The sequence below is a fragment of the Dermochelys coriacea genome, chromosome 2, assembly GCF_009764565.3.
Source record: "Dermochelys coriacea isolate rDerCor1 chromosome 2, rDerCor1.pri.v4, whole genome shotgun sequence".
NCBI lineage: Eukaryota > Metazoa > Chordata > Testudines > Dermochelyidae > Dermochelys > Dermochelys coriacea.
Window position 1 is genome coordinate 248,486,758 of NC_050069.1, and position 22,719 is coordinate 248,509,476.

The 22,719-nt window shown below is 38.5% G+C and overlaps 1 protein-coding gene across 3 annotated transcripts in view; it reads right to left on the reverse strand.

The window, feature by feature from the left end:
- Positions 1-22,719, reverse strand: part of WDR37 (WD repeat domain 37) — a 68,276-nt gene that overhangs the window by 28,985 nt on the left and 16,572 nt on the right. For all 3 annotated transcript variants that reach the window (XM_038391108.2, XM_043509585.1, XM_043509587.1), the window contains 7 exons: positions 20,586-20,682; positions 16,387-16,482; positions 16,160-16,224; positions 10,900-11,035; positions 8,980-9,051; positions 3,862-3,906; positions 1,280-1,356 (listed from right to left, as the gene is read on the reverse strand). In XM_038391108.2, coding sequence (XP_038247036.1) covers positions 1,280-1,356; positions 3,862-3,906; positions 8,980-9,051; positions 10,900-11,035; positions 16,160-16,224; positions 16,387-16,482; positions 20,586-20,682 — 588 coding nt within the window. The remainder of the gene's footprint in view (positions 1-1,279; positions 1,357-3,861; positions 3,907-8,979; positions 9,052-10,899; positions 11,036-16,159; positions 16,225-16,386; positions 16,483-20,585; positions 20,683-22,719) is intronic.

The window sequence follows — 22,719 nt, forward strand, 5'->3', positions numbered from 1 at the left end:
TAGCTGGTACATTTCAGCCTAAAAGGAAATGCCCAAAGAGCAAAGAAAAAGCCCAAGTCAGCTGGCATGGGCCAGCCCAAGGTTTTCCTCTGCTGTGTAGACATACCCAAAATGTATAGCATATACAAGTACACTGATGGAGCTCAGTCTCATTAGATTCTGTCTATTTGGCAGATCAAAGAAAACACTGCACCAGAATCTGTACCGTAGAACACAGCAGCTTTGTGATTTAGCAAAATTAAGTTAGCAGGTGTCTGTGATAACTGACAGTTTCTCCCTAGTTCTTGGCAAAGATTTAATAGCAAAAGACTGAAGTGTGACCATAATAACTAATATTACACTACTTTTAGAAAATATACTATAGTACATCTGTATAATGTTTTAAAATAAAAAATGTCGACTAAAACTGATCTATACTTACTAAAATAATGAAATACATAGAGGCGTTATCCTTATTATATTTGCTCACTTAGACCCCAATGCAGAAAAGAACTTAAGCACATGCTTAATTTTAAAACATATATTTAAGTCTCTTTGAGGCCCATACATAAGTGCTTTGCTGAATTTGGGACTTATGTAAGCCCAGATACTGTAAGACTCACTAAATGTGAGTAATTTTACATTTGTGAATAGTCCCATGGATGTATATATTTAAGCATTTTCAGGATCAGGGACTAATTCAGGAAGTTTGGTAATCCATAATAGGTCCTGCTGTTATTAGTACAAGTTAGTGAACTACTACTGAATTCAGTCTAAGTATTGCGGAATGGATACAAGATAAAGCTAAATCCTGAATACCAGTTCATTATTCATGCTAGTTAAGACTGATACATATGGACCCATAAACAACCTACTAACGTGTCTCAACAATTTTTTTTAAACATGGTTAGAGGTGCACTCAACTTTAATCTCATTTTATACAACTTTATTAACAACTATATTTTGGATTACAATGCAAAATTTTACTTGTCACTATTCTGTTTAATTATTATTTTAATCTTTATTTGGAAAAAAAAATCAACGAAGTCAGTTGCATTTTCAGATTCAGTGCTGCAATATATGTCTTGGAAACACGAAAGGAAGGCCACAGAAATTAATCTATTGACCACAGAGTTTTGTAATTGTCTTTTCACAAAAATGTAACATTTGGGCCAAATTTGAGTTGAAAATATCCCTTTAAATAAGAGTGTCTATTACACTTCTATATGTAATCATGCCACCTAAATTGGATGAAGATGCCCTAGAATCATTTTTTAATCTGTGTAAGTTTATTGCTTACATTGCAGTCTGCTGTTGGCTGAGGCATGGGCAACTGTACCATGTATCTCCAAATGTGAGCCGTCTGGTCTCCAGATGCTGCACAGAAATAAACTGAATAAGTATATTTCCATAAACACAATACAGAAAATGTTTTGTTTTCACATTTTGGCTATGCTGCAGGAACAACACTTTTTTCTAACAAATTTTGGTAAGACTCAGCATAAATGGTTGTTTCCAAGGCTTGACAGTTTGCTGAGAACATGATTCATTATGCAAAAGGGGAGAAGTCATCCAACTTAATTACACCTAAAATGAAAACATTCACTTTCTTTTCGGGAAAACACACTGTTGAAAACAGTGTATACGTGAACATTTTATTAGTCTTCTGTTCCAAAACACTAAGATGTTACTAGCAAATTTTAACATGGATTTTATATTAATAAAACAATTGATGTGTCCTCAATGTTTTAGGAAATAAAAAGGAATTTTCTCCCCATGTTCTTTCCCATTGTCATCCAAGGATTTTTATCATCAGACACAAAAATTAAGTACGATTATAAGAAGAATCCAAACCAACAAATATGTTTCTACCTTAAGTAGCTCAAGGTAGCATCAAATTTTGTAAGGTTACAGACCTACCAGTTGCTGCATAAAGGAAAACTAAATCTCGATAGCATATGTGAATTAGAAACAAGGTAACTCTCACACACCCGTGGCCTATACAAAGTACATTCCATGAGGATTTCAAGTTCTTGTGAAAGTACACAGGATATTGTGGGATCTGCTGCCCAACTGTGTAATAAGAAAAGGGTACAAGCTGGTCTCTGTTACCGCCCCTATGAAAAAGTATGAAGCGAGATGGCTTCTAGCTCATAGTGGAATCTCCAGCACATATGGCTGGTAGATCTAAATGAGAAGTATTCTTTGGCATGTTTTTTCGTGAGGATTTGAGGCCCTACAGTGATGCTAGAAGGAGGAGGATTGGTAGAAACAAGGCTACACTCAAGGTTGGTGTTAAAACTTTATCTGATAATTTCCTACCTTCAGCATTCTGGGTTTATTATTTTCCATTATAAATTCACTTCACATAGAGGACAGTGTAGAAATAGCTAGAGGTTAAGAACTTTGCCATTTTTCAGCATCCCATATCTCAAAAGTGGTTTGTTTGAGCAACTTTAATTTAAACAGAGAAAACTCAGCTTTGGCTTTTGGAGGAAGGAAAATGAGGTTTATAATTGCAACAGTATTTCAACCTTACTGCTATTATTAGGGCTCTACCAAATTCATGGCCACGAAGAACACGTCACAGACTATGAAATCTTGTCTCCCCTATGAAATCTGGTCTTTTGTCTACTTTTACCCTGTACTATACAGGTTTTCATGGGGGAGACCTGAGAAGGGGTCCCACCCCAAAAAGGGGCTACCAGGGTGGTGGTGGGGGGTAGGGAGAGGAATCGCAAGGTTATTGTAGGGGGACCACCACCAGCAGCAGCTCTGCATTCCGAGCTGGGCTCCCAGCCAGCAGCCATAGCTCTCCAGCCGCCCAACTCTGAAGGCAGCGCTACCGCCAGCAGCAGCACAGAAGAAAGAATGGCAATACTGTGACCCCCCTACAATAACCTTGCAAATCCCCTCCACAGAACCCCATTTCGGGTCTGGACTGCTACAGCTACACCACTGAAATTTCTGATTTAAACATCTGAAATCATTAAATTTACAATTTTTAAAATTCTATGCCTGAGAAATTGACCAAAATGGACCTGTGATTTTGGTAGGGCTCTAGCTATTACATAACTCTAAGCTTGAGCAGATTCAACTATAAATGCTAGAGAAAAACCACCACAAAAGATTGTCTGGGAAGAAATATTTACATTCATAGGTACGTATATGGTCCCCATAACCCTTGTATGCCTCCCAATCTTGAACATGTTTTTCCTCATGACCCCTGTTTAGCAGGGAAGTTCCAATATGTCCATTTACCTATGGGGAAGTAAGGCACAGAGATATTAAGTAACTTGCCCCAGAGGTCACACAGGCAGCCTGTAATAAAACAGGCAACTGAATCTCAGTCTCCTGAATCCTAAAGCCAACACCTTATCCCTGAATCATATGAACCATAGGATTAACCACATCCTACAGATTTGAACACGATTCTGTATTGATAATGTTATGGCCAATGAAAAGGTTGTCACACTCGTAACATATATCAGCCACTATACAGAGAATATCCTTCCATTATTGCCTTTTGAAGTCTATAGTTTCTTCATTAATATTAAAAAGTATCATTAGGTTTTTCTTTATTTGAAGAAAATTAGAATAGAAAATAAAAAAGTAAAATGGCAATGAGATATTTATTACTCCCATTTGCACACTAAGGACTACTAGATATTTCCCAAATCAGAAAAGACATGATCTCTGCACCAAAAGCTTATTAAATTAGAATGAGTTGATAAATAGTAGGGAATTGGAGAAGGAAAGATGGGGATAATATCAAAAATATCTGCTACTCAGCAAGAGTTAACACACAGTGTTACAGTAAAGTGTGGTTTATTTTTACTTTCTTATGACTAGCACAATTCATGAAACAAAAATTCTACATACCTGTAAGAGCTACTTGCTCCGTTGGATGGAACTTTATAGAATTTACTGTGTAAAACAAAACCAAATTTTAGGTGAAAGTTACAGGAAAAAATCTTTTAGAAGTCAGTTTAAATGGTAAAAACATTTAAAAAGTAGGGAAGAGTCGAATTTTATCCTGAAGGCTTGTGATAAGATAGTATGGTATAAGTACTAGTCAGCATGGATTTGTGAAGAACAAATCATATCAAACCAACCGAGCAGCTTTCTTTGACACAGTAACAAGCCTTATGGAAAGGAGAGAAATGATGGATGTGTATATCTTGACTTTCAAAAGATTTTTAATATTGTCTTGCATGACCTTCTTATATAAAAATTAGGGGAATACAACCTAGATGGAACTACTATAAGGTGGGTGCATAACTGTTTGGAAAATTGTTCCTCAGAGTATTTATCACTGGTTCAGAGTAAAGCTGGAAGGGCATATCAAGTGGGGTCTGGTTCTGTTCAATATCGTCATCAATGATTTAGATTATGGCATAGAGGGTACACTTACAAAGTTTGTGAATGTTACCAAGCTGGGATGGGTTGCAAGTGCTTTGAAAGATAGGATTAAAATTCAAAATGATCTAGACAAACTGGAGAAATGGTCTGAAGTAAATAGGATGAAATTCAATAAGGACAAATGCAAAGTATTCCACTTAGGAGGTAACAATCCGTTGCACACATACAAAATAAGAAATGACTGACTAGGAAGGAATACTGTGGAAAGGGATCTTGGGGGCATAGAAAATCACAAGCTAAATATGAGTCAACAGTGTAACACTTGCAAAAAAAAAAAAAAAAGGCAAAACATTCTGGGATGTATTAGCAGCAGTGTTATAAGCAAGACATGAGAAGTAATTCTTCTGCTCTATCTGCGTTGATTAGGCCTCAAATAAGAGTGTTGTGTCCATTCTGGGTGCCACATTTCAAGAAAGATGTGGAAAAATTCAAGAAAGTCCAGAGAAGAGGAACAAAAATAATTAAATATCTAGACCTATGAGGGAAAGGGTTTGTTTAGTCTGGAGAAGACTGAGGAGAGCACATAACAGTTTTCTAGTACATAAAAGGTTGTTACAAGGAGGAGGGAGAAAAATTGTTCTCTTTAACCTCTGAGGATAGGACAAGAAACAACAGGCTTAAATTGCAGTAACAGCAGTTTAGATTGGACATTCGGAAACACTTCTGAATTGTCAGGGTGGTTAAGCACTGGAATAAATTGCCTAGGGAGGTTGTGGAATCTTCGCCATTGGAGATTTTTAAGGACAAGTTAGACACCTGTCAGGGATTATCTAGATCAGGGATCAGCAACCTATGGCACGCATGCCAAAGACCGCACGCGAGCCAATTTTTAATGGCATGCTGCTGTCTGCCAGACCCCAGCAGACAGCAGCGTGCCATTAAAATTCCTGCCTGACCTGGCCTGCTCTTTTCCGCCCCCCCACCCACCACTCTCTCCTTGCAGGGCAGGCAACCTTCCCCCAGCGTGCTGGGTTCCTGGCCCTCCTTCTCTTCCTCCCTGCTGCCGATCACCTGACGGCCCTTGCTACGGAGTGGGAGAGGGAAAAGAGGAACCAAAGCACACTCTCTGCTCCGGAGACCTTGTGGAGGGGGGTAGAATCAAGGGATATCCCCTCCAGCCCCCTGCTGTGAGCTGCTCGGGGCAGAGGGCTGGAAGCACCCCCACGACCCCAGCCCACATCCCCAGCCCTCTGCCCTGACTCCTGCATCCCCTCACACACACCACAGCCCCCTGCCCTGACCCCTGCACCCCCCTCACACACCCCCAGCCCTCTGCCCTGACCCCTGCACCCCCCCACAATCCCAGCCCTGACTCCGGCACACACCCCCCACAACCCCAGACCCCTGCCCTGAGCACCAAACAGGAGCTCCTGCACACATACCCATATTCCCACCTGCACCCCTCACACCAAATGGGAGCTGCCCAGGTAAGCGCTCCACACCCAAACCTCCTGCCCCAACCCTGAGCCCCCTCCCTCATTCTAGCTCCTGGCCAGATCTGCACCCCAACCTGCTCCTTCACCCCCAGCCCTGGTCTCAGCACACTCCCACCCTCATCTCAGTGCAGAGAGAGGAAGAGAATGACTAGAACCAGGGAGAAGGCAAGTACCTATTCTATGTGGACAGGCCAGGACCCCTGGCCGGCAGCGGGCTCAGCGGAGCCGGCAGCCAGGACTCTTATCATAGAATAGAATATCAGGGTTGGAAGGGACCTCAGGAGGTCATCTAGTCCAACCCCCAGCTCAGAGCAGGACCAATTCCCAATTTTTGCCCCAGATCCCTAAATGGCCCCCTCAAGGATTGAACACACAACCATGGGTTTAGCAGGCCAATGCTCAAACCACTGAGCTATCCCTCTCCCCCCGACTCTGGCTAGCAGGAGTCGGCAGATGGAACCCCAGACCGGCAGCGGGCTGAGCGGCAGTGGACTGAGCTGTTCAGCCCACTGCTGGTCTGGGGTCCCGGCCACTGGCCCTGCTCAGCCCACTGCTGGTCTGGGGTTCTGGCTGCCGGCCCCTTGCCAGCCGGGGTCCCCGCCACAGGCCCCGCTCAGCCTGCTGCTGGCCTAGGTGAATGGAACCCCAGGCTGGCAACAGGCTGAGCAGGCCAGCGGTGTAAGATCAGCATTTTAATTTAATTTTAAATGAAGCTTCTTAAACATTTTGAAAACTTTGTTTACATACGACAATAGTTTAGTTATACAATATATGGACTTAGAGAGCGAGACCTTCTAAAAAACATTAAAATGTATTATTGGCACGCGAAACCTTAAATTAAAGTGAATAAATGAAGACAACACACCACTTCTAGGGTTGCCGACTCCTAATCTAGATAATACTTAGTCCTGTCTTGAGTGCAGGGGCTTGGATTAGACCTCTCGAGGTCTCTTCGAGTCCTACAATTCTATGATTCTAGAATTATTAGCCACATAAACCTACGTAGACTAGTTTATACACAAAGATAAATGTTTCTCACTTGTGACTACAATTAAATAAGCCACCTAGTGGATACAGCAGAAATATTTAATGTTTAATGACATGAGCAAGTAATACAAGTAACCTTATGGCTGGCAGATGGGCCTTTTTCTACCTTAGTGAAAATTTCTTAAGATCCACATACATTTGCAGGACCACAGAAGTCTTCACACTCAGTGTTGAATAATATAAGGTAATGAAGAACTCTTTATACTAGAGTTATTGTATTAAATTCATTTTTACGTTTGAACAAGGAACGTATACTAGATTTCATGCTAGCTTTTTCATCTTCCTCTTTGGCCTCAGTAAACAATTAGTTGTTTGCTGAAGGACTTCAATCAAACAACTTCCTACAAAGTTACTAATAAGGGCTGGTGAAACATCATGTTAAATAGAACATAACCTTGCAATAGCAGAGGTCAATATTGGGCCTACCAAAGTAGAATGCCAATAAATCCTTTAGACTATGTTCCAACAACTGAGAGTCAAACATATTTTTTCACTACACATTTCTAATAATTTTTTTCGTTATCTGTATATTGCCCTTCTGAAATGCTTCATGAAAAAACTGTCACTTAGAGTAACTATTCTATTTAGTAAAAAGTTGTTTAATTTTTTAGAATGCCTGTAATTTAAAAATATTATGGAAATGTTTTAAACAAGTTCTTGGGGTTTTTGTAATATATTTACAAAGCTAGCCCTGAAATTGTTTATACTTATTAATTCACAGATCAATTCCACATTGCAATGATTATTGCTGTTTTACTTTACATCTGATGTATTCCATTTTAATTGCTCACAGAATATGAATTAAGAGAGTCATACAAATCAATGAGAATTGTATTAACATGATAATTTAGGACCTTCATCGTGTTTAAGTGTTCTGCATATAAATTAAATACATTTTAATTGTTTGTTTTAATAAAATTGACTAGAACCTTTGCAACTTTCACATTTAATTATTCAGTAACTCAAAAATGAACATCTGTAAGCAAATGAAGTGGTTGAAACTTTCAACATGATTTTTATAAAGCTACCATATCCGTAGCAGCTTGAGATATTTGAAAGCCTAGATATTAACAAAGCATGTTTTAATTACAATATTATTCATTTTTATATGTTTTCAAAAGAATCAAATACATTTAAGAGTTACCTATTATACGCGGGGCAGGCATCACCTCCCATTATCAGGTTTGCCAGATGCTTCCCATCATAAGACTCTGTTTTTGACTGCTTTTAACTTTGCAAAACTAACTGTTCAGGCTAAAATTTTCATGCCAGGTGTCTGCCTCCAAGTGAGTATTATTAGATAATTTCAGCCAAAACAATTCTGCAATTTCCAAGAAAAGGCTAGGAAAAAGATACATTTTGCCCATGTTTAAAAAGAATCTGTCAACTGTCTTTGAGAAAAGCTAGCACTCTCCGCTTTGGAGCAAGGACCTGAAATTTGAAAACAGGGATGCTGTTATGACAAGGATGTGCCGTTTGCTATTCCAGTGAAAATCCACCTGTGCAACCTTTATTTGACTGCCTTGTTCATATGCATTATGATAAGATGTGATTATGTAATTAAAGACTTTTTCCCCCATACGATCTCTTTCATTCAGTGCACAGGACAGACCTTTTTTGGTGATGAATCAGCACTGTGTAGCACTGTACACTATTTTCTGTTGGACCTGTAAAATGGAGATGATATCTCCTCATCTCAATGAGGGATTGTAAAACTAAGTTCATGTTTGTGGAATACTCAGATATTATAAATTAAAGGTTGCACAGACCATCGTGATTCTAGCATATTCTACATTTGGAGTGCATGACTTGGCAATCTTAATAGTGTTCTTTTAACAGTTTTTGTCTGTATAATGTATTTTATTCTCAACATTGATAGAAGTATTTTACAAGTTAGCTTTAAAGAGGAGCATTGTCAGAAAACATTTTTGTAAGACAAAGATTAGGGAAACTTTACAATGGAATTTTCTAATGGAGTTGGGAACATTTATAATGGAAGCCATTATAGAAAGATTAACATGTATGTATGCATACATACACATACATATATATATGTGCACCCAAACCCCATTCCAAGCACCTTGTATGCTCTTACCTGATCCAACATGTCCTACATATTTGACAAGGCACTTTCCTGTTTCTATACTCCACAGCAAGGCAGTATGGTCTACAAAGGTTAAAGCAGAAGCATTTGTAAGCATTTCAAATATATGAAAAATTTTATTTTTCAACTACTATTATACAAGCCTTACAGTGAAAAGCATAATTGCTAGCAGGACAAATGAAATAAGCTTCAATTGACTAAGTACTTAAAGGAAAGCTGCATTGTATTTTCAAAGTTTCCATTCACTACACCTTGAAAAAAATGGTTAGTGTCAATTATAAAATTTAACAGGAAGCTGCTACTTTAAATCAAGTTAGTTTGAGATGAGTTTTGACCGGCATGTTCTACTTCTAGAAGTTGTATTCTATTACTTAGAAAAAGATGAATGGAACTACGTACCCATCAAGTTTAGGCTATTTTTATGCCATTAAAAACACTGCACAACTGAAGTGATGGGAGGAAAAAAAAGTCAACTTAAAATGGAACCCACAAGAGTGTTTGCTTCTTTCACTCAAGAAGGCCTTTCAACAGATAGAAAAGGAGTACTTGTGGCACCTTAGAGACTAACAAATTTATTAGAGCATAAGCTTTCGTGAGCTACAGCTCACTTCATCGGATGAAGTGAGCTGTAGCTCACGAAAGCTTATGCTCTAATAAATTTGTTAGTCTCTAAGGTGCCACAAGTACTCCTTTTCTTTTTGCGAATACAGACTAACACGGCTGCTACTCTGAAACCTTTCAACAGATAGGAGTCCTCAGATTGCAAGTAAAAAGCATCCAAGCTAATCTGTTGCAGAGATGCAACAAAAGGAGAAAAGACGTTTCTAAGTTGAATCAGGACCTAAAACGTACAGGGCTTTGTAAATTAAAACAACTCATTTGTACCTAGAAGCAATAGTTCAGTCTGTAGTGCACATATGGTAAGTGCTGCATACACTGAACACCACTAAGCATCTCCACATGCTGATCTACTCTACAAGGTAACACCAATTAGAACATATTATCCAACCTAGAGGTAACAAAGCTTTACTTTCTCAGTGTCTGTCCAAGATAGGGACTCATATGGAGGTGATGCTGCTGTTGCCAAAAAACATTTAAGTGTGAACTGACGGCTGTAGTATCTGCCTCGCAACTGAGGGAGAATATGCATTAATAAGGTCCTCAATCTGTGATCCTTACAGATCTTCAGCTGCTTCTAGATGCTTAGGTAGCATCAAAAACCAGGATTACTTTCAACTGTATGCCTCAGACACCATACAATTAAATGTATGGAAGCAAACACTACTGCACCTCTGAAGAGAACTGTCATCACTATATTAATGATTCTGCTTCCCAAAGGGCATTAAACACACACAAAACCAGACACAGGCTATATGTACACAGTTAACAATAGGTCATCTCCCCCAATTGTTGTATCCCATGTGAGTACCCTCCAAGTTAACAACAACCCAAAATTACCTTATGGGATTTCTGAGAAAGGAAGGGAAAAAAGGAGCTCCCTAAATGATACTACATCCATTCCTTTTAGCACACTGAATAGCCATTAAATTGTAAGTGGATCACCGCTAACTCAGGGTTGAAGGCTAACACACAACTAGGATACTTGAACTTTCCCACATATATCCAGGCTAAACAGAATTTCAGATAAATCCATTTCATTTTGTTTAGAGAGTTTAAGATGTCGAACCTCCTTAATATAAATCTATCATCAGGGTAACTATATAAACTACTTGAAAGGACAGTTAGCCAAACAAATGCAATTAAATCAAGATCTAAAATAAAAGACCCATGAAGACATACTCATATATAGAATGCAACTAAGCTTTCACTTATGCTTTAAATCTAATCACACTACTTACTAAATCTAACACAAACATTGTGAGAGATACTGGAATTAAAACAAAAAATTACCAGCAGATGCCGTCCCCAACACCACTGGCTGAGTTTTCGTGACACTGACATCCCAAATACCATCCCTGTGGCCAACATACTCCTTCACCAGTTGACAGATTGCCCTCGATGTTGTAGTTTTGAAACTGGATACAATCTATAATAGCAGAAAGAACAATTTATTTTTCCTATCAATCAGCAGATAATTGTTAATCACTCCCCAAAAGGCACTATGCACAGCCTTTGTTAACATAAATAGATAACATTTTTCTTATAGTTCATTATTTATCAAGAGTTTCTTGACCTTTAACTGAAGAAAAATAAGTCTTTTGATGCATATGCTCTCAATGTTTTCTTATGAAGACAATGGGACACATTTTGTCCTGGGTTAGAATAATGTAATACAAATGAGATGGCACAGATACCACCGAACAGAATTTGGCCCAATGTCTACGCTTTCCATTCAGTTTGGTAGGAGGTCCTTGGTTATAAGAATTTCCCTTCCCCTCTCCACAAATGGTTATGTGCCCGAGGGTAGCTTGTATTTTGCTGTCTGATGTGAACTGTATTGTTATATAAGTCTGGGAAAACTGGTTTTCCATACAATATGTAGAGCTGCCAAAAATGTGTAAAACAAAATTCCAAAAATGTTAAGCCACTTTTCTTCAAAATTGCAAAAAAATTCAATTAGTTTTAAGTCTTTAACATTTTGCAGTATATAAGAATTGACCAGGAAGCATATGCAAGCAGTTCCATTTGCATGATAATGAAGCATTCTTTCACAAAAGTGTCAAAAAATCAGAGGCTAACAAAGTTATATCTGAGCCACTTGCTGGTCAAATTCCCTTAGATTCAGCGCTGTTATGAAGAACTTTTTATTAAATCAAAATTAGTATTTAGATAAGTATTAACAGAACAAGAAAGCAGATAACAGAACCCAGGGAAAAATACCCATCTTACAGGAAAATAAATGATTATATTAGTGCAGGAACACTGTACACAGTGGTGACCCATCCATATTAGGGTATCTGAATTGGATAAATTCCAGATCAAAAGGAAGTGGAAGCAAGATAAAAATAAAATTTGCCTTGCCGAAACATGACAGACTTCCAGAGACACGCTGAAACTAAGCACGTACAAACAAAAAATCCCCCAATATAAAGGGGATAAAAAACAAATTTCGCTCATCTATGATGTAGGTATTACTCCTTCATTTTCACAAGCTTTGGGGCTCATTTAACAAGTGTGTTAATTGTGTAAACAAATTGTGTAAATAATACATCCTGAAAAAATTCTTAACAGAATGATAATTATGAACAGATATTTTAAGTTATGTAGTCAGACACTGGTTAATTGAAACCCTAAAATGTCTGAACTTAAAAGCAAATAGGATCTTAAATAATTCTACATTTCAGCTACAAAGAATTTCCTCTATTAGAGGTTTTACTCTGGAAAAATATTACTAAGAATGAAGTCCTATTAATCTGTGATGACTGAACTAGACAAAGACATGGAATTCAAATATCATGTGATTAAAACAAAGTGAAATTGTTCCAGGAAAGAGAGACTTCATAAAAACAGAGAGAGCCTGGAAGAATATTGAGAATTAAAATATTCCCAAGGGGTTTTTTTGCATGTTGTCTTCTAATGATGAAATCCTCTATAAAGTCAAAATTTAATTGTTAATAAACAGAACAGCTTCAAATCAACAGAAGCAACAATCACTTAAGGATGCATTTAAAAGGAAACAGGTTAATCCTCACAAAACAAGGTAGAGATTAGTAGTTTAACCATACTGCAGAATTAATCAAAAAACCTTCAAGACAATCTTAAAATGCAGCTTTCAGATTTAATATACTCCTTAAAACAAAATGGAGCCATGTATGCAAAGCAGAATAGTAGAAGGAAGTTACAGGAAAACATACCTCTCAACTGCTTATCATTTAAAAGTTACATATATATACATCTTTCAGCTCTTGAGCCTACACTCCCCCCTTGAAGATGCCATTAAAAGTAACCTAGGCAAAGTCATTTTATCTTCAGTTTTGGAATATGATTCTGTCAGTTTAAGTTCTTATGCATTTTCTTCCCATTGTCATTAAAGTCTCTCTGAAAAAGAGCTTCAACAAGGCAGGCTTGTCAAGCCATGTATTTAGACACATCATACTTTGAGCATCTGGCATTTGCCTTCATTTTTAAAGCCCTTTTTAGTAGTCATTGCTATATTTTTCTGTTAGAAAAATCCTTTAATTACTTACTCTTCAAGAGTAAGACTTATGTAAAAAATGGTGCTCATAGAGAAGAGCTAATTATTTACCTTGTAATTCTGCTTCTCTGAAAACCATTTGGCAGGAATTCACCGATCCACTTCCCACAGATTTGATGGGTTTGTTTCAGGTGGTGTTTATGTTTGAATTCTAAGTTTGTGGTTTCTGATTTTGAGCCATGATTTTTTCTATGCAGGAGTTCTTTGGGGATTGTCTTAGTTTTCTGGAAGGAGCCTTCCCAGCACCCCACCACCACCAATTAAGAATTGACTGTAATGTTCAAACACAGTAGCTGACTCTCCTCAGTTTGGTGTGTGGCCAGCACTGATAGTTGACTCACACCCAAGACCACTATTACTGACTTAGTGATAAACTTTTAAAGCCTGGGCAGTTTTTACTGTGCCACACTGGGGAGCTAAAACTCAGGAATAAGAATTCTGTACCAGATATTAACTTTACATGAGAGGTAACAAATGAAATCTGTTTTCCTTTGCTTTCTCCCACTTCAAGCACAGGTGGTTTTATTTACTGGAATATTTTACTACTACTTCCACCTCCATGAACTACGGTGCAAAGAGGAAGCAAAAAAATTATTCAAATACCACTGAATCGATTAAAAACCCCTTTCACGGGAGAAAACTTTCAAATATACCTTCCGTGGATATTAATTTAAGATATACCTATTAAAAATATGCCCTGTCACTTGCTATTTAAGATATTTTAGATAAAGTCTTCTTTCATAGAACTGCTCACTTTCACCTTCTTGATCTTGTATTGACATCTTAATATTAAGCCAGTTACAAGTTATTTCCATTTCGAAAGGCGGATGCCAAAATGGCATTTAACTACACTACAGCATCAGTAGAAAGAAGAATGAAGAACCTGATCAGTCAAGCACAATACAGCAGTCTGACACTTAAAGTGGAAAATTGAGGCTCCATTCCCTCTGACTTAGCCATACAGTTGCTATCCTACAGCTCTTTGGCAGATTTCCCTATGGAGTTTGAGTGCAAGAGAATTTTTTTTAAACCAGATATTATTCTGTATATCTTTCCTGAACTTCTGTCTCTAAGCGCACTGTAGTTTCTTTGTTTTACAGAATTCAAAGAAAGAGTGACTACCTTCCCACTCAGAAAAGTGACTGTTCAAAACGAGCACACTCCCACAAACTGCAGAGGTTAAACTCGGCAGAACACAGTGGGAAGAAATGCTACTAGTTCAGTCTTTTTTACTCTTCTGATTCATTGTTTTGTATATACAAGCAAGAGCAGTAAATTAGTAATAATAAAGAGTGTAAAGTCTTCTGACATGGCACAGTTGACAGATATGATACCCATGAAAAATTATGAGATTCTGCATGTTCCACCATTCGCCATTACTTAGCTGTACATGCATACTGGCACACTGGGAAGCAAAGCAGTTACCCATGAGTCTCCACCCCATATTTCCCAGCTTCCCACGTAGAAGTTGCGAGGTCCACCTGCTTTGCCTGGGAAAGAATTTGAGCGCTACATTGCAAGCAATTAAGAGAAGATAAGTATTCAACACCTGCTTTACAAACAGTAATTTCTGCATATTCATCGAAATGAAAAGTACTATTCTGTGACTACAAAATAGCTGTACAATTAATCCTATGTTGCCCATATTTTAACTAGCCTTGTTAATGAATTTGCAATTTATGCATTACAAAAAATGGGGGTATATTCTCATCACATTAGTACATGCAGACTGATCCACGACAATAGGAATTTTATAAAAGTCTTCAGGGACTAAGGGAATAAACTTGTTAGGTTGGAATAAATAATAAAAAACAATACCCCGTTCTTATCCTTTTGTTTCCCCATATATGAATTTTGTCTACAGAAATCCATACACATTAAATACAGACTTTAAAGCCAGCCCAGTGCATCTCCTTACTTTTTATTTATCTAGATTATATACAAAATATTAACTTTGAATCACCCAAAAAATTAGCACTGTGTTAATTTTTAGCATTTACTTTCTTATACTAATGTTTTCACAGCTTGTTGGCAGGCCTTTGAGATTGTCAGACTAATTCAAGGGGTAAAAGGGAGCAGAGAAGAGAGTGGGGCCTGAAAAAGGTGCAAAAAGGTTAGGTCTGCTTCACCATACTGTATTCATATTACCACACTTCCAAGTAGAGAAGTAAATGGCTCCTGTAAAAATCTCCCACAATGCCTCTATACTCCCACAGCAGCATATAATGCAGCTAACCATGGGAACAGTCAAGTATTTAATCTACAAGGTCGGGCACCATTTTTCATTGCAAACGCATCTGCTGCCCTTCCCCATGAAGCTACCAATGAATGACCCTCACACCAAGCAAAAAAGAGCAGCGTGTAGACATCTAGTGGTTTGGGAATGGGAGGGAGAAAAGACTGGTAGATAAAAAAAAACACAAGATACAGGAATACAGAAAAATAAGACCAAAAATGGAGAGAAATATCAACGTGGGGACATAAATGGTAAGACTGTGGCAACTGTGAAGAGACACAGTGCAAGAAGGGGTGCCTGTCTGCCTATTGGAAAGGAGCATGATGGAGAGGTTGGGAACTTGAAGATCAAGAATAGACAACCTTTGATAGGAAAAGCTCAAAACCACACTACATAGACAATCAACCAGTTTAAATCAATTCAGCTGCAAGGCCTTCTAAGGATAGTTTTAGAGGTCATTCCCAAAGAAGTCCTTAGTCAAAACTTAACAGTTAATTTTGTATTTTCAACATGAAAATAACAATAATTCTTTTGTAGTTTACACTACCACAAAATCCCATACTCCAATTTCTATTAGCATTCTTAATCATATTTTCCAGAAGTTTAGTATAGCACTTCTGAAGTGAGGGATAATTGCTGAATCCAAGATAGATACTACTCTTTACTAGGCATGTTTATTTAGAAATGGAACTATACCGCTTAACATACAATACGTTATCATGTAAAAACAGCCACGTTAGTCTCATGAACGTTAAGAAGAGGTTTAGTTTGTCTCATACCTTGCTGGTAGATGCCTTGTAAGTGGTCTTCAATTTCTGTGAAAGCTGACTGGTACTATGACTGGCTGTTGAGACAAATAAGTTCAAAGGAAAATATTTCGGGTAATAAGTTTGTTAACTTATTTGTGCAATGGTATCAATTCCCTTTAACTAAATTGTAAATTTTCTTAAGCTAAGTAGGAAAAGCAAGCTACAGAAAACCTAATATTTGTTAATATTTATCTTACCTTTTGTCTTCAGTTGTCCTTTGCTCAGTTCAGCTCCGTCAATTGTCTGTCCTTCGACTGCTAAGCGCTCATTAAGTGTATCGATCTCTCGACGTACTAACAGTAGCAAAAAAAGTCAATATAAATAAGCAATTAAAAGCACATCATTAAAATATTGTACTCTAAGGAATTTTGTAGTATTAAGTCATCTATTTTATGTTACGAGTCACAAGAGTAGTTTATTATAATCTTATAAAAGCAGTCTGCATGTTCTAAACAAAGAAAAAATGTCATGCTGAACTTCCCAACCAAAGATAAACCTTGACCCAGGTTCCAAGGAAACTTTGCCAAATAGTCTTATCACTTCTCACTACAGTTTGCTAGCAGATGTGACTGAACACTAACAGGACAATACCTGTAATGTGTGTAGAACTCATGTATCAAACTAACTCCACTCAAAAAATGGAAATTCGGGAAGTGAATGCAAGTCTGTGGCCTCATAGCAGTTATTTCATCCACAATTAGCAAATCATTTCTAGGTTCTATTAAGTTATAAAGCAGAGTTTTTCCTTCTGTATGCTATCTATTTAAAGCTAGTGCACTGCTGAAAATCAAAAAAGATACTGTAGGGCAATAGCATATTGAAGCTAATTAGATTAAACAAGAACACTCATTACTCCTGGGGGAATTCTGCGCTACTGTGCATGCGCATAATTAATGAGCCACGCATATTTTAAATTTTTTGCGCAAAAAAAAGCTTCTGCCAAAATGTTACTGCAGTTCCACTTTTGCCCACCATATGCACTGTGGAACTAGAACACAGCAGCTCCCAACCAGCTACGGAAGAGAAAGAGCCTGCAGAGACTTCTTCACAGGTCAGGAGACAGGGGCTACGGAGAGACAGACAGTGTGCGGGTGCTAGTGGGGGGGTCAGACAGGGGCTCACAAGGGCTAGTGCAGGAAGACAGTCTGGGGCAGGGGCTGAATGGGAGTGGAGGTGCAGGTCCACATGATGATGAGGGAAGTGGTTCTGGGACACATAGGGACAGGGGAGTGGCTGGGTTGGGGCACAGAGCCACATGGGGATGGGGGAGGGGGTGTCTGACTAGGGGTGGAGAGACATGTGGATAGGGGGGTGCAAGGACTCATGGGGATGCAGGAACACATGGGGACAGGGGCAGATGTGCCTGACTGAATGGGAGAGGCTAAGGGTCAGCCAGGGTCTGCATGGGGGAAGCTCCCTAACAATCCCTCCCAGCCCCCACAAAAAACCTGTTCTATGCTTTTCCCCACCCATACCAAACAACACTCCAAGTTCACACCCAGGCTCCTTCCCAGCAATTTACTTCCCTCTCCCTCAGCACCTCTGTTATCCTTGACTCCCCCCAGCCTTTGCACTGCTTCTGTGGAGTGCAGGAAATACTGTTCTGTATAACAGTTTAAATGAGTTATTACTCAAGAGTTCTGTATTAATATGCCTAGTAAGGAATCCATTTGTCAAAAAACATTTCCTGGACCTTTGTTGTCTGTATTGTTACAGACATACTCGCTGACAGGTATTTTGAAATAAATGACCAAAAATAATTGAAACTGGTGTGATTGTATTGTGTTATTTTGACAAATAAAATATGCAGAATTTTAAAATATTGTGCACAGAATTTTTAATTTTTTGGCATAGAGTTCTCCCAGGAGTTACTCATTTTATTCCTAGAAGTATCTTAATTAAGATTAACTTATACTTAAAAGAAGAATTCAACGTTTGTACTACACATTTAATGTGTGTCATTCAAGTGTTCCGTAAACATTTACTGTAATACAGAAGTAGTTTTTGCATGTAAGCATAAAAAACTATGTTCACAACATGAATGAGAATCTCAACACCACCTTTGATACTGTGTGCATACAGTATTGCACAATTTACTTTTACTATTACTTCTCTAAACCACCCATACTCACCATTTGTACTATACAATTTTTTTACAAGCAGGGCTGGTAGCACCACTAACTAAGGTTACCCAATACTTCCTATGATAAAACACGGTTTTCAATGTTTTATACCTTTGCCAAACTTAATTGCTTGGCTGAAGTTTTCCATGCCTGGTGTCTGCCTCAGGCTAAAGTTTATTAGAAAATTTCAGACAAAATGGTTCATCCACCTCAGAGAACAAGGCCAGGGTAAAATATGTTTTGCCCAAGTTCAATTCTGAGAACTTTTTCTTTTAAAAGCTCTTACTCCTGTGTTTTAGAGCAGAGATTTGAAATTTGGCAGAGTGACCTTTGTGCCAGGGATGTACAGTTTGCTGTTTCTATGAAAATCCATCAACATTTGGCCAAATTACAGGCATTTGGAAAAAAAATAGCAAGTTTGCACATACTCAGTAGAAACCTAGATTTGAGCACCTAAATTCCCTGAAGATTCCGTCCACAATGGGCAGTCTCCAGCCAAGAACTGAGCAGGACTTTCCCTGAAACAGCTCTGGGTTGCTGGAGGCTGTGCCATGTCTGGGCATCTAAATTGAGATCAGGGACACACTCTCTCCCCTGTGCTCTCAATGACCACTCTGCTGGGCTCAGGCAGCATGGAGGAGGAAGCTGGTTGATTTGAATGTAGAGGGAGACAAAGCAGACGTGTTGGTTCAGTAGAATTGGCACAAGGAGCCCGGGGGAAAGGGAAGAGGGACTGGCTGGACAAGGAGAGTAGGACTGGGAGCCAGTAGGTGGAAGAGGAGACAAATCAAATGAGTAACTGGGGAGAGAGCCAGGGAAAAGAGACCGTGACAATGAGTGCAGGAGCGTGTATACGTGGAGGGGGTGGGATGGACACTGCAATTAGACAGGGAGCTTTGGGATGGGAAGCCAGAGGGGATAGGGAACGTGTGGGATGTAATGGTAGGCCAGGGCGGGGACAGAGATCAGATGAAGAGCTGGGAGCGGAAACTGTGACTAGCTGGGCACTGGGGCTGGAGACAAGGAGCTGGGAATGACTGGACAAAGAGACTGGGATTGGGATGAGAAGCCTGAGTGGAGAGTGGGACTAGCTAGATGAGTAGAATGGAATTGAGACACAGAGCCAGGGCGGGAAAGAGAGAACTGGAACAGGGACAGATTGGAGTGGAGGGAGTGGGACAAAAGGGGTCATACTGTGGGGGAAAAGAGGGAAGAGCACAGTCCCCTCCAGAGTCTGGAATGGAACCCAAGACAGCCTGGTCCCATCATTCCTCTGTTGTCAGCAAATACCTGCAAAATCCACTGGCAAAATGTCCCATATTCCCCTCTAGTGCTAATTCACACAGAGGATGGCAATCTACTATTGCTACCAGTTACTCCTAATTACAAAGGGGTGTGTGGTGGCTCTGAAGGTTCCAACCCTGCTGATGAATGATGTGGGCGTCTACTAGATGCCAGATTTTTTTTTCGGTTTGCTTTTTAAAAATACCAAGAAATTACACACACAGCGTTCAAAGAACTTTAAGGCTGCAGAGTTGAACACTCAAAAGTTAGGAAATATCAGAATTAAGGTTTGCTGTCCAAGCTTAATTTGAGCCCTTGTGTATATGCATTATGATGCAGTCTTAAATTACATGATCACATACTTTTTTTTAAACCAGACCCTAGGCATTTCCCAACTTTTGAGTGCTTAACTTTGCAACAATGGTCTTTTAATTTTTGTGCGAGTATAATATACTAACTAATCAGGAAACCCCAGGTATTGACTAATGCTAATATATGTATTGTGAATCCTCTTTACTAAAGTAGCCCACACTAACAAAAAATAATGGTCTGTAGACATACTAGATCTCACAACCTAATCAGGGTTATGTCCAATTAATACCTTGATTGGAGACCTCTAAGAAAACCTGTGTCATGCAGGAAGCTTTACCGCTGATATGGGAGACAGCAGGCTTCCCTTTGAGTCAATACTGAAACAATTCTCCAGTATGGTGCTAAGGAGCACAATGCTGCCAGAGTTCTATCTTTCAGGTAAGACACCACAGGAGTCCTAACTCCTTGTGGAAAAGATCCCAAGGCACTTTTTCAGAAAAGGGGCAGACTCCAATTTAGGGATATGATTTTAGGTGATTTGTAAATTCTTCACAATGAAAAGTCCTAAATAAGGGTACATTAGTTTCTAGCATACAGAGTATTTTATGACCACAATGAATCCTACTATAATCTAATTCCATATAGTTGTTTTCAAGTTGTAAGAAAACCATACTCACATTCCAAATTTTCAATATAAAGGTTTTCAAACTCTCGCTCTATTTGCCCAAAAAGCTCCAGAAGTGTATTCCGAACAGATGAAGGAAGTTTAGTATCCTAGAGGGGAAAAAATGTTAACACTGATACCAAGTTTTAAGTTTATTTTTTAAAAAACTATCAGCAGTTAATTCTGTAAATACTGAAGTTATGATATAATAGGAATGTTGGGGTGCTGAGGACCAAAGATATTTGTTTTAATAAAGAAAATCATTTCTGAACATTAGTTTGTTAGCAGAGCATTTAAATTATATTTCTACTGTAGCATGCTTATATTTTCACTTAGTCTGAGGCTGAAGAGTAGGACAAAATATGGTACTTTATTGTAGTGATCTGAGTTTTTAAACTGGTATTTTGTTTAAATAAAGCTATTCAATACCTATGAAGTTCTATAACTTACAACATCATACATTTTAATTTCTTATTACATTTTTAATAGAGCAAGTCAGCAGATACACGGGCAAAAGTAAAAACATTAAATTATTCAAGTAATTCTAGCTGTAATAATTAAAAGCCTGAAACCCCAAGACTTCGTGGAATCACAAGTTCAACTGCTGTCAATTCACACCCTCCTGGCTGCATGAGATTTTTTTTTAATTTAAATTCCAAAGGAAAGTTTGCTTTTAACAAAACATTCTCCAGCAGTGCTGGCACCCCAAATAATGCAACATTATGATAACTGGAAATTAAATTGAAGAGAAAGGAGTTTATTTTCTTTGTCCAAGATGAACTTTCAAGTTGAACTGAAAGAAAGAACAGAAGCGGAGCCCATGTTCCTGCATGTAATGTTTCTGCACCAGCCCAAGCACAGTGTAGCTGAAAAACGGACTCCATTTTTCTCTCGTCTACAGCCTTTGATATCACCATCCTCCTAATTTCCCAAGTTTTCAACTTGTGATTCTATTCAAGTCTCTCCCTACATATATAGGCTGTAAGCAAGTCACATCTGATTTCCTGACATCTCAAAATCTCAGTCATTCACACCTCCATGGCTAAAATTCTTGCTTCCTACACTGACTACTACAGCCCCTTCTTGCTCTGCTCAAGTTCATGAAAAATGCCATAGCTAAAATCTTCTTTTCCACAACTAACACCACTCCTTCTCAAGTCTATCACTGGTCTTCTTTCAGCGTCTACATCAAAATTTCCTCATTCTCAGCATCAAGATTTTGCACAGCTATCCCCTGCCTACCTCTCTGTTCATTTCTTCCTACTCCTCCGCATTACCTTCACTCTGTTCAACCTCCTGTCCCACTGTTCCTTTTGTATCATTTTATGCCATCTAAATTCTCTTCATTCAAATCCCTATTTAAAAAAAGGAAAAAACTCACCAACTTTCCCCAAAACCTACCCAGGTTAATCACCATAAGAAAATTATTCTCCCAACTTTCAGCAAAAACACAAGTGTGAGTGGCACTGAAACCTAAGTGTAGCTTCCCAGACCTAACTTAAAGGAGAGGAGATGTTTACTCTTTCAGAAAGAGCTTTTTCACCTAGTAATCTGGAGTCTTTAGTTAAACGGGTTTCAACAAACAACTCAAAAGGTATAAACAATTTGACTAAACCTCCCCTTGGAAAAGGGAAACTACAGCACCAATTTCAATCTCTTAACTCAATCTCAACAGTTCTTCCATTCTCCAGTACAGAGGAAAACTGGTATTTGTAATGTAAAACACAAGCAAGAAAACTCTTGGGCTGTATTTTACACATAATAAAGTAATAATGGCTTCATTTTCAAGCTGTTTTCCCTGTAAAGGAGAAATATCAAACCTGCTGGGTTAAATAAATTCCTTATTTTCTGCTATAGGGCAATTTATACCAAGATGCTGCTTGTTTTTTCCTGTGTAGATGGTTTTAAAAATTAAAAGTGTGTGTATTATATTATATCTTAAGGTGTTTCCAGTTTATGAAGTAGTCATACCTTGGAAGTACAAAAAATGAATAAAAAAGTTGAAGAGCTTATTAGCTTGAGATGTGGTTATGACCTAAAACAGGAAGCACTCTCCAATTGAAATAAACAAAGTATCAAATTAAACACATACAAAACAAAATGTTGCCAAACTTCAAAAAACATTCACTTTGAACAGTTAGCTATTC